Genomic DNA, 13383 nt, shown 5'->3' on the forward strand with positions numbered 1-13383 from the left:
AAAGGAGGAGATACGACTAGGTCCCCATATATCAAAATGGATAATGGAAAAACTAGAATTACATATTGATTGAGACCTTTTAGGAAAGGAAGATCTAACATGTTTTCCTAATTGACATGATTCACATTCTAAGGTTTGGAGACCACTAAGTTCAGGACACATCTTTTTTAATTTGGACAAATGAGGATGGCCAAGTCGATNATGTAGCACTTTAGGATTAGGAGCAGCAACACAGGACACCCTTGGACGAGATCCATAATGGTATAATCCGCCAGCTTCATATCCTTCTCCAATCTGTCTCCCCGAACCACGCTCNTGTATAACAAAAGATTTATGATCAAAGGTTATTGAACAATTTAACATTTTGGTCANNTTGCTTANGGAAATTAAATTAAAAGGACAATTAGGGACAAAAAGGACAGAGTTGAGATTGAGGGAGGGAGACAAGGAAACATGACCGACTCCTTTGGAGGAAGTTTTAGATCCATTTGCAAGGGTTATGAAATGAGGTTTCTCTCGAAAAGAAATAGATGAGAACAAAGAGGTATTACCAGAAATATGATCAGAAACACTGAGTCAATTACCCATGAATTTGGACCTTCCATGGATTGAGAAATGCATGTTGTTGATGTACTGGGAGATTGAGATGATTCTGCCAAGCTGTTGGACTTTAACCTTAAATACTCTTGATATTCATCTTCGGTGAACTTAGAAGTGGAAGTTTCAATCTTCGGAGTGGAAGTTTCAGTCTTCAAAATATTGGCGCTCTTGGAAGAAAAACCATATAAATAATAGCAATTCTCTTGAGCGTGACCCATCTTTTCACAGTATATTTTTTAAAAAATTACTGTCTATTTTGAAAGTTTAAAGTAATATAAAGTTAATTATTAAATAAAATATCGGTATAATATTAATATATTTATATATATATATATATATATATATATATATATATATAATTAGTTACTTAAAAATATAAAAAATTAATTTAACATTGAGTTCATAATACTTTATCATTAAAATATAAGTTTGTTAATATTTCAAGTCTTTGAACAATTTAAAAAAATTCGATTAAATTTCTAACAAGTTTTTTATCGATTAAATGTTTAATAAATTTATATTTTTCAGTTTAGTCTTCGTTGTTAATTTTTTTCTATTAATAGAATGATTTGAAAACTTTTATTTTATCACGTCACTTTTGTTGTCATGTGTTATTTTATTATTTTAAAATGTTATGATGTATAATTTTTTAATTTATGATTTTATATTTTAAAATTTTATAATTAATAATTTTGTAAATTATAAATTATAATATTTTCAAATATTAAAATAACACATAAGAACAATTTAGCAAATTAATATACCTTTTAATACAATCTTCAAAAATTTGTGAAATTCTTCATTATGTACTTTAAATGCTACATTTTTTCAAACCATCACTCATATACAAAACTTTTCCTTAAGTTAAGTATTTAATTATTTTTAAGTTTATATTCTATTATTGATGGCTGTTATTATTTACTTTAAGTTTGAATTTTGTTATATATTTTTGTTGATTAATCTCGGAGTGATTTGTGTGTTTTTTTATTGTTTATCAAACGATAAAAGAAGAGTTACAGATTAATTTTGGAAAAAAAATAAATTTTAAATCATGATAATAATTGTGAATATATTTTTGTTAATTTTATTTTTTAAAAGAAGATTTTTATTTATTTAAATACCAAAATTAGAATTAGGATTATTAGTTTAAAAGTTATTAATAAAAGAAAATATATATTAGAATTTTATTTTGGACCATTTATTAGTTATAAACTTTCTTTTTAATAAATTATATAAATATCTTTATAAACCTTAATTGTATATATTTTGTTACAATTATATTTGTGATTAGTATTATTATTTATGATCTTTTTAATAAAAGTTTCTATTGATATGCGACTAATTTTTAGTTTAATTTTTAAGAAAAAAAATTATTGCTTTCAACAACAACAAAAAGGAAAGATTTAATGATCAAAATCGAGAATATTTTATTTTTTTAATAGAATCTGTCCATTACAGAGTCAATGAATATGATACTATTGTTGCCAAAAGTGGAGAAGTTAATGGAACCAAAAAATCAACAATGGCATCATAACCTCCATGTAATTAAAACAAAAAATGCATAAGAGTATATTGGATCATATTATGTTCCTGAAAAATAGAAATCGAAATTGTCACGATATTCACAATATTATTAACATTTTCCTACTTGATCTATTTATTCAATTACGTGAAAAATATGAGTCATGACAATGTGATCTGATAGTGAATGTTATTTTCTATGCATCACAATATATTTTTCTCAATATTAGCTCTGAACTTAATACATAAATCATATGCTTAGGCAAGATATAAAGTAAATGATATTTTCTGAAAATAAATGTGTAGAGAACCATATGAGAAAACATAAAGTGGAATGAGAGTTTCACTGGAAATAATAAATGTACTTATAATGAAATTACATTGTGAAATCAAGTTTCATCAATGATCTTTAAAATTCTTTGGTGGCATGTCTTTAGTTAAAGGATCAACAATTATTAACTCCATGTTAATGTGTTCAATGATCACTTTCTTTTCCTTAATGTGTTCTTTGATGGCCAATTATTTGATGTCAATATGCTTACTTCGACATCCACTTTTATTGTTCTTAGCCATAAACACCACAACAAAGTTGTTACGATACAACTTTAATGTCCTAGAAATAGAACCCACAATTCTAAAGTCTAGATATGAAACTTTTAAACCATACAACATACGAGGTAGCCTCAAAACAGGAAACAAACTCAGCCTCCATAGTAAAAGTAGCACTTAAGGTCTACTTGGCACTTTTCAAAGATACAACTTCATTGGCTAACATAAAAATATAACCAGATGTTGATTTTTGCGAATCAACGCAGCCAACATAGTCTGAATCGGAGTAGTCAATCACCTCCAGACATTCAGTTCGTCTATAAATGACCATGTAATCTTTTGTCCCTTAAAGATATCTCATTACCTTCTTTGCAGCTTTCTAGTGGTCAAACTTGGATTACTCTTATATCTTTCCAAAACTCCAACAATATATGCAATGGCAGGTCTAGTGCAAACATAAGCATACATAAGGCTTTTAATAGTTGAAGCAATGTGTTCCCGCTCAAAATCATTTCTCGAGCATTGACTCAAATTGAGTATTCAATTTCACTCAATAACCATTGTATTTGCAATTTGCAGTCCATATGAATATATGAATATATATATATATATCAAATGATGCAACATGTATAATAGAAAACATGTGCAATACAACTGGTCATTGTATTTGTAACATCCCAGAAATATAGTACAGTACTATATAAAAGAGTCATCACAAATTTAATATAATAGAATTGTCGAATATAAAATATAACTTACATATCCCAAAAACAACTATAAATTTGAAACTTTATAGAAAAGTTGCTAATCAAAACTATGCACAATAATATTCTAAAGAAAACTAAGCGACATCATCTCCTCACTCCAATGCATGCTCTAGAGAAACCTCATTTCCCTTTACTCACACCCACAGGGTGATCATTGTAAGAGAAAGAACACAGCAACATAAACACATAAGAAGAAAAAAAGGGTAATCTAGGTAAACAAAGAAATTTCATATTCAAATCAATATATAATTCTAGTTAAACATTTATTCAAAGAGTACAATAACACACCAATCACCTTATACATAAAGTAACTTAGACCAGACTCATCCGGATTAGGTATGAATGTTGAACTATTGGTAGTTTGTGCACTTTTATGGTAAACAGTTGGCACTCCCTAAGCACCATACAAGGTTAGTCCATTTCAGTTGTCTAGGGCTAGACTCAAAGCCCATAAACAATAACCTCCCGCTACTCTCACCACATGCATCATTCCTCTCTACTTGAGAACGAATGATAATTAGAGTGTCAGAATAGACCACCATTTCAAAGCTCCATACATTCATACAACAACAACAACATCCACAAAGGTAATCCCATGAAATCTCACCAAGGTAACCGCCCCAGACCCTAACCTCTCGCTCAGAGACTTTGTTCGTTGTGCGAATAAACTAACCTCTAGGCCCAGACCCTAACCTCTTGCTCAATGACTCTGCTCGTTCTACGAATAATATGATAGTGTTTTAGACCCCCAACTCTCTTGCTTAGTGACCCAACTCACTAGGCGAGAACATAAATAGTGGTTCAGACCTTCAACCATCTCGCTCAACGTCCCCACTCGCTAGGCGAATGTAGAGACAATAATCCAGACCTTTCAACCACTCGCTGAGCAACTCCACTCATTAAGCAACTCCACTCGCTTAACAAGTCTGCATAATTCTAAAGCACGAAAGCTGCAAAATTTTCACCCTTAATCACTCTTGACCAAATTGAAGTATTTTTTCCAACTTCTAATCCTCATAGATCATGTTATAAACTCAATTAAGCTTGAAAAACTGTGTATAAACCATCCTAAACTTGTTTTAAAGTATTTACTGACCAAATTAAAATTCAAAATCTACAAAACCTCAATTTATGAACCCAAATTGAATTCTACCACTTTTGGCACAATTTCAAGTAACTTAGGAACTCTAACAAGTCCAAAATGACTTATCAAGACTATCCCAATTGACCATTTGAGCACCTACCTCCCAGTTCAAATTTTCACTACTTCACTTCCTCAAAAACCAACTTTAAACAAAGGTAAATTATACCTACTCATAATCAAACATTCTTATAACAGATTTCTAACATATTACACATTCAATAACAATCCCCAAACATCATGCAATATACTTCACAATCACGGTTCATCGTCACACATTCATAACACACAATTACTTACTCCACATCTTCTTATAAGATAGAATTTCATTCAACCAGTCCAAAATTCCTAAATTTTCTAACATACACAATTGATATCAAACAAAACAAAATTATAGCTTCCCTTACCTCTAAATCAACAACCCACATCTCAAAATGCTCCACAGATTGCTTATAATGCAAGGAAATTCTAAAACACCTACAAATCACCAATTGCTGATTGGAGACAAAACTTAGAACCTAAATTGAGCTACGAAAAGTTTTACCAAAAAAGGGTAAATAGGATTTGATTCTAAGACGTCAGAGAGAGCTAACAAGGCATAATCACTAAAGCAAATGCAAATTTCATTACATAATATTAAAACTTGAACTTTATAAATCTCAAAAGTGAATACATTATTCATCGTCTTCAACCTCTAGACGCTTCATTCTCACCCAGTTTTGATCCATGAACCTGGATGTCGATCTGACTTATTTTATTCTCCTTTTAACATTAAAAGTTTTGTTTAACATTACAAGAATATTGTAAACATGATTTACATTCATTTGGTAATATTCGTTTGGATTAAATGATTCAAAACAACAAAGACCATAAATTTTAAAAATCCAAACCAATGAAAATTATGTAAGGCAGAGGAATAAACATAAAGACTCTGATACCAAATAATAAATAAAAGGTGTATAAATTGACCTGAACATGCTAAAATTTGATTAACACATCCAGATCAACATAACATAAGTAAAACAAAACAAAAATGCGTACTTCCTGTCATTGGTGTTTAAAATTCGAATACAATTTTGTTTTCTAAACATTCACTCACTCAAAACTCAATAATGTATTTATCTGAAGAGATAAACTTAATTATCAAAACTGATAGTATATATTCGCTTTGGTTTATGTTTTCATATCAATGTAAACTTAAGATAGAAAATTTTAGATTGATGTATAATTATATGAGGAAAGAGATTATGTTACTACAAGATGAAACAAATATAAAAGGCAACGTAATAAGAATTGAATTGAAATTCGGAGTGTTTTTTTTTTTTGTACAAAATTCATAAAAATAGATAACATTTATTTTTCTTTAATTAAAGAAAACACGTTCTAAACAATAATAAACTAAACAAAACATATTTATAATAAGAATATGATTTTGAAGACAGAAACTTCTATGGAGCAAGAAAGTGAAAGAAAATAAATAGTAATGATATAAATTAAGATTTTTGTTTAAATAAAATTAATTCAAAAACAGTAAAATATATTTAGAGTAAAATGATAAAAATGAATTACTAATGATTTGTTTAAGTAAACTTGTATTCAGACTCTTGAAAACTTAAGTTTTAATATTGTGAATTAAGAAATGTAATAAAAATAAAAAATTGTTTTAAATTATTTGTTAAGTTAGGAAATTTATTCCTGAAATAATTTGTTAAGTTTTTTGAAAAAAATAAAAGTCATCATTTGTATCAATGCAAAATGGTAATTTTAAAACATATCAAAATTAAAAAAAAGTTAAATATGTTTTTAGTTTATTAATTTATTAAACTTATTTTAGTTTACTTTTTTTTTCTAAATTTTGTTTTATTTTCATTTTTTTTCTAATGAAATTGTTAGATTCTTTTAATACTAACAATAATAATGACTAAAGCGTGTCACATTTCGTACCATATGTACTTCTTCAACACATATGACAAAATAATTAAACTTTTTAAGTAATTAAACTAAATTAGTTTTGAAAAAAAATTATTAAAAATTAATAAATAAAAAATATATTTAACTCTAAGATAGATAAATATATATATATAAACGTAGTTTCCATATTTTAATTTTTTTTTTTGTATTTTGATAATATGATTAGATATTATCTGGAGAAATTTAAGCGGGTGGGTTGTTGAACTCATACAACGAACTGAAACCAAAACCAACTCACTCAACCAAGGATTCAACAACCTTAAGGGGACCGTTGGACTTCCTTTCCGCCACACAACCTTCTAATCTGGATAACAATGTTTCAGACACTGCCTTCATTTTCTTAATAAATTAAACCTTAGAAGACTTATTCCACACCCTTTATTTCATTTTCTTTCCAAAAGGAAGCAATTCATCACCTCTTTTCCTAATAATTGTTAGGTTTTGCTACAACCAATTAAAGGGACAATCACTCTATTTTCCCTTTTATATCCTTATTCAAAATTATTTTTCAAACGTTTTTTCACTTGTTAATTTCTATACTTCTAAAACTTTATCATTAAATAACCCATTGACAAATTCTCAATTCCGGAATTTTCGGCAGACCATAATAATAATTATCAACTTGCAGGACAAACATATAATGTCAATTTACATTTTTTTTATTAATTTTTTTCCTTTGATAAGAAAAAAATCCCCATCATCTTTGACTGAATTTTCAATGATCATTAACTTGTACAATTAGTCAAGTATAAAATAATTCTAATGAAGGCCTGACAATAGAGGCTAAAATATTATAAAATATGAATTAATTAAATTAAATAAGAACAAGATTCATTTGTGAATAATTTGACCGATTCATGGTTGTAATCTTGAGTAGCTCATTGGTGCCGCCGCCCACATCCACCTATTTTTCTTTGAGGCATGATTGTTTATAAAGGAATCAAGTATTTTATGTCGGAAAGAATAAGAAATTGAGAGGAAAAGTAGTTGAAAGAATGGATAAGTATTGATGAAATGGCATATAATATATATAGAAAGAATTGTGAGACTTAATCAATGAGAAATAGTTTGGGTCGAATTGATAGAGAAAATACATGATCCACCCGTAGAGAAATAGGGGGGAATTGATTATAAACTATATTATACAATAAAAAATCCAGCATCCTTTCTTCAAGGTTTCTTCCCTCATCTAGAAGTTGAAACTCCGTTCAAATCTGTGATTAACCTGAACTTTGTTCTTTGCAACATGTCCTATAACTAACTATACTGTGTAATGTTGGATAGTAGTGGCAGTTCAAATAAATTAAATAATTAAATAAATAAATAAACTTGTCAGCAGAAAATAAGCGAGAAGCATTGCCATGGCAGCAGCCCTTGCTCATGCCACCATCTGCTCCTGCTCTATGTACAGCTGCTCCACCCATGGTGGCAGCATCTCTTTACTCAGATCATACTGTTGCTTCTCACCACCAAACATCTCCGACCTCTCAGAAGGAACATCCTTAACCAACGAATGAACCCATGACACATCTGGCTCAACATGTTCGTGCTGAGCCATGGGGGAAGAAGCTGTTACCCCATTGTTTCTGAACCCAAATGAAGCAGATTTCCTGAGCTTGTTCAGCTCATCTCCGTTGACACCCCAATCGAGTTTCCCGGTTGGGGAGCTCCAATCTGAGAGGGTAGAGGACACCCTGCAGGAAGGGTTGGAAGGTGAAGACAGGCCAAGATGGTGGGTCGAAGCACCACGATCGATGAAACTTTGGCTTCGCTTGGTGAAGGCGGCAGATCTGGAGTTCATCACTGCAGCTGCCACGGCAGCTGATGAGTCAAACCCAAAAGCTGAGGGCTTCCTCACAGGAGAGGAAGGGATGTTGGATGGATAACTCGCACGAAGGTGGTTCATGTTCTGGCGCATCTGAAGCCCCGTTTGGGTGGGTGTTGAAGGCTGCACAGAAAGTCCATGTAATTGTGATAACACAGAAGGGTCAGCAGAGGCTAACAGGCTATCAAGGTTGGTTGGATTCAAATCACCAATCCTGTTGAATTCCTTGTTGCGGAAAGACGGAGAAGAGATTCTGGCAATCTCCTCTATCAACTGTTGCTGCTGCTGCTGTTGTTGGCGAACTGGACTATCTAGACCGAGCAGCTCCATCTCCATCTCCAGATCCCTGGCACTCAGAGCAGCCTTGAGTCTGCTACCAGGGAGCTGAAGTGATGGTGGAGTGAGGTTTATTTTGTTCTGCCACAAGCTTCCACTCTTTGGAGATGAAGCTGCTGCCAATGGAGACATGGGTGGGGTTGAAACAGTTGGCATAGGTAAAGATGTGGAACTGAGAGCCAATGGACTCATGGATGTCATGTCTAGTGCACTGGATGAATAGGATTTTGGTGAAGGCATAGCTGACCCGGTGGAAGCATACACAGGGCGTAACTCTTCAGGTTTGTGGGCAAAGAAGCAAACTTTTCTGGTGCAGCCAGTCTCGTCCTTGCAGAGCCTTGTTCTGTACTGGGCAGGGTGTAGCCAGGACTCGAAAACACCGTGAGCATACTCACAGGAATCAGCCTTCTGGCAGGTCCCTTTGCGGAATTCCGGGCAAGGAACACAGCTATAAGGGTATTTCCTTGGGTCTCTCCTCCTTGCGTTCTCGCCTGGATGAACAAATGGACACTCAGTCCAGTCATGGGAGTAGGCCCTTGAGCAAGGCTTCACCTTGAAACTGTACATCCTAAACTCATCTGTTCCATACACACCGTTGTTTATATCAGGCAAAGATATATCAACAGGATACTCTTTCTTATCACTTCCTTCTTTTTTCTCAGAGCCTTCTTTTGCTGATAAAGAAGCCGAGAAAATCTGCAGCTCCAGTTCATCTCTTTCACCACCACTGAGGAGCAACTCCAGGGTCTTCCTCCGAGATTTGGAAGAAGAATCAAAGGCAGGAGCAATCAGATTAGCCGGCCTGTTTCCAGTAGCATCAAGGGATTCAGCATCAGCCCCAGCATCTAGCAAGAGCTTCACAATCTCAGGTGAAGATTCAGAGCCTCCAGAGGCAGCGCAATGAAGAGCAGTGGCCCTATCAGAACCACAGGCCCTGTTCACATCAACAGTTCCTGCCTCAAGAATATACTTGAGAACCTTAATACTTCCGAACAAAGAAGCAATCATGAGGGGGGTCCTCGTTTCAGATCCCATCTTCTTTGACCCAATTCTTCTACCATACCAAAAGCCTGCCTCGTTGACATCTAAGCCCTTCTCGTCCACTTCTCTTTTGAAAGCTTCAAAATCATCGGAAGCAGACAGTTCAAGTAAAGCCGAAAAATTGCGGAAACAGTCAAGATTCTGCTTCTGAAGATTATTCTCCATCACCAGACTCGGAGAAGAAAGCTTACTCTTTGAATCACTACACATGTCCCAAATTCTGCACAAGGTCACATAATCTCAATCAATAAGTCTATCAAATAAAAATAAAAAAATCATCTTTCACACAGAACAAAAAGAACTATCAAACCTTCAACTTACAAACAAAATTTTCTAACAACCCTGGTTATAAATCCCTAAATATTCACGACTAGTTAATATCCCACAAAATCGTGGTAAACCAATTAACCAACAAAAACTAGATCCATAACCAATACTATCCAAGACAAAAGCTTGTTATTCGGATACCTCAACAGGAAACAAACCAGGAAATTGAAAGGGAAAAAAACAAAATACTCCGAACATCTAAAACAAAGTTTAAAACTTTGATCTACCCAGAAGCATACCCACGAAGCATATCTCGTCAGAACCGACCAATAACCAAAGATCAAACAAAAACACAAAAAAAGAGGTTTTATAAGTGAAAACATGAGAAGAAAGGCATACCCTTTTGAGTAGTGGATTAGACAAGGAGTAGGAGTAGAAGAAGTGTATGTTGGTTGCAAGGAAGCGTTGTTGTTTGTAAAGAAGAAAATCGAGAAGACCTCGATTGAGCACAGATGAGGGAGAATGAAGGGTATGGGAAGGCCTTTTTATTGTCAGCACACCAGCAACAGCTATTAGGGAAGGGAAAGGAAGAAGGGAGGAAAGTGTGACTTTTCTTCCTCCTTCTTTCTTCTCTCTCCTTTCTCTTTCCTTCTCTCTTTGGTCAAAGTCAATTATTCAATGCTAAAGCTTGGTCCCACCAGCAGCGTTTGCTTAATGTTACTATCTTCCCAAATGCAAATGCAGATGTGAATGAAACCTCAAATGACACTCAAATGCAACTCAAACTTCACATGGACCCACCATCCATTACCCCTCCACGAAACTCAACGGGCAGTTCCGCTCTCACGTGCCTTTTTGAGTTGTGATTCTCTTCGCTACTTACGCGCTGGACCATTTTCATCTTTCTTCTTCTTTCTTTAATCATTTGTTTTGCTTTCAGAGAAAACAAAAAAGAACTCAAAATATGTTGAATTGAAGATCAGACAATATTTTTTTCAAAACAGTCTAAAATTTTAAAATAAAAAATAAGTTTTAATCTTTATCAGATTATTAGTCTTTTTTTAATATGTTAATGTCATCATCAATGTCAGTTTTGCTTATAATATTCATGTCATTCAAATGATTACAAATTATAATCTAGAAACACTAGTAAGTGTCGTGTTAAGTTTTTCATCTCCAAATCATGTTGAGGAGTGCAAGTGAATAAGAAATTGAAAATATAAAAAAATAATTAAAATAAAATGAATTTGTAAAATTTTAAAAGAATAATATTTGTAATATTCTGTTCCAACAGATTATAGAGATATTTAACATCATAGATAATAAATAAGGTTTATAGTCATCTATTTGGGGTTAATAATTCTTTTAAGTGATTATTTTGTTTTGAAAGAATCTCTAATATTTTCTCAACAAAGTCTGTTCAATTTTGCACATGCAGAATGTTTAAGTTTAAATTCTAGACAATGGTAGGACACAATTATATTATTTATATTATTGCAAGAAAGATAATGAATTAAATTGAAAGTTCATGAACTGTGTTATCCATGTCATGACAATTCACTTGTCATTGAGCATTTATATGAACTAAAAGACCTTGCACAATTACTATATTTAATGAAATTATCTCACATCAAATGATATATTCTTTTCTTTTATTTTTTAATATCAAGTACTATAATAACAGAAATATTATAATATTGAAAATATGATTTGTGAAAATAAATAATATAGTATCAAAGGATGTTGTAAATGAAAAATTTTCTTAAAACATTATTAAAGATGGAATGAGTTCAAAAACATATGGAAAGAACATGTAAAAAGTATTATAAATTATCTACATAATAAACTAACGTCAATCAAATAAGCTTAAAAGTTAGATAAAAATTGTCAAACACAATCTATATATCTTGCATTTTCTGAAAGTTTTACTAATTAATCCATTTCCATTTTATTGGGAATGATTTAAGGGGAAGAATAGTCAATTTTATAGCATTGAAAGTGGAAAATAATCACTGCTGAAAAAGAAATTTTTTTGAAAAAAGGGACAGAGACCCAATCCACTTATTGGCTCCATTAATTTTATGTTGTTACCAGTTATACTTAGTCCACTCTAAGACCTATGTAACTAAATAATAACAATAAAAATAATAAAATAATTGTATAATTATGTTAGGACAGAAAGAAAGAGTGTGGGGACCACAGTAGAATGAGTATTGGGTATGGCAGTTCAACACATTAATAGTTTGAACGCGTTTTGGTATAAAAATAAAATACTTATAAACAACGTTTGATTGTGTTGTGCTTATGTGAGTGGGTCGCAGTTGGGTGACAGACAGCACTCAGCACTAACAGGATAAGTTTCTGATTCAGCCTTCCACTATACTTTTTACCTTCAAAATATCAAAACCCGACACCTTTGGTCGTAAGAGGTTTAGTTTCATGCATTGTTTTGCCCTCTCTTCTTTTATTTATTCATGACTCCAACTCCAACATTTTTTTAGTTAGGAAACTATTGTTGTTTTCCCTATAGTTGCTTAATTGGGTTTGGTTGAATGAAGTGGGACATATGGGTTTGGCACTGTGATTAAAAAATAAATTCATAAATAAAAACAACTTTTTAGATTTTGTTGAGGGGTTTAGAATTTCTTTTGTTTATATTGTGTTATATAAAAACTCACTTTTAATTTTTTTCATAATTTTTATAAAGTTGAAATGTTCTCAAGTGGTCTTTCAATAGACTATATTATTGTAAAACTAGCAACACACGGGTAATTTTATTTGTTTTATATTTATATATATAATATATAAAATAATTGATATATGAATGTAAATAATTATTTTACTTAATGTTTTATTAAATTAAATATTATTTAAATGTATAAACTTTAATTGTATTATGTTTAAAATATTTTAAATAAAAAATAATGTACGAGTAATGAATGTTAAATAAGTTATTATTAAATAATAATTTAATAATAATATTAATATTTATTATCAAAAAAATTATTATTTAAAAAAGTCACGTATAATTTAGTTGTCATAGAAACATTGAAGAACTATGGTGACTACTTTTAACAAATTATTAATATATTAATTATACAAAAGTTACAAATTATAATTTGTAATTAAAATGCTTATTCCGGAAGATTAAAATTTTGAGTACTTTAGAATTAAATAAAAATGTCTTGTAAAAAGATAATACTAAAATTTAATATTAACTTATGTGTATATAACATTTAAACATAGTACACAACATAAATAAATCATATTAAAATAATCAAACATTTTATGTATGACAATGATTTGACTAGACTATTCAGACCTAAAATGAATGTCAAGTTATGGTGGGTTGTGCACTTGTGCTG

At 31.5% G+C, this 13383-nt stretch overlaps 1 protein-coding gene across 1 annotated transcript; it reads right to left on the bottom strand.

Annotated features, from left to right (window-relative positions):
* Nucleotides 1-7598: 7598 nt before the first annotated feature.
* On the bottom strand, nucleotides 7599-10647 carry LOC106764859 (zinc finger CCCH domain-containing protein 29). Its single transcript, XM_014649283.2, has 2 exons — nucleotides 10418-10647; nucleotides 7599-9971 (listed from the first exon to the last, which is right to left on the bottom strand). Exon 2 carries the CDS (start codon nucleotides 9959-9961, stop codon nucleotides 7928-7930), a length of 2034 nt encoding a protein of 677 aa, XP_014504769.1. The 5' UTR covers nucleotides 9962-9971; nucleotides 10418-10647; the 3' UTR covers nucleotides 7599-7927.
* Nucleotides 10648-13383: the final 2736 nt, after the last annotated feature.

The sequence above is a fragment of the Vigna radiata genome, chromosome 6 (assembly GCF_000741045.1).
Source record: "Vigna radiata var. radiata cultivar VC1973A chromosome 6, Vradiata_ver6, whole genome shotgun sequence".
Lineage (NCBI taxonomy): Eukaryota > Viridiplantae > Streptophyta > Magnoliopsida > Fabales > Fabaceae > Vigna > Vigna radiata.

Coding starts and splice junctions, on each gene's coding strand:
- LOC106764859 (XM_014649283.2), bottom strand. CDS start 9,961: ATGTGTAGTGATTCAAAGAGTAAGCTTTCTTCTCCGAGTCTGGTGATG.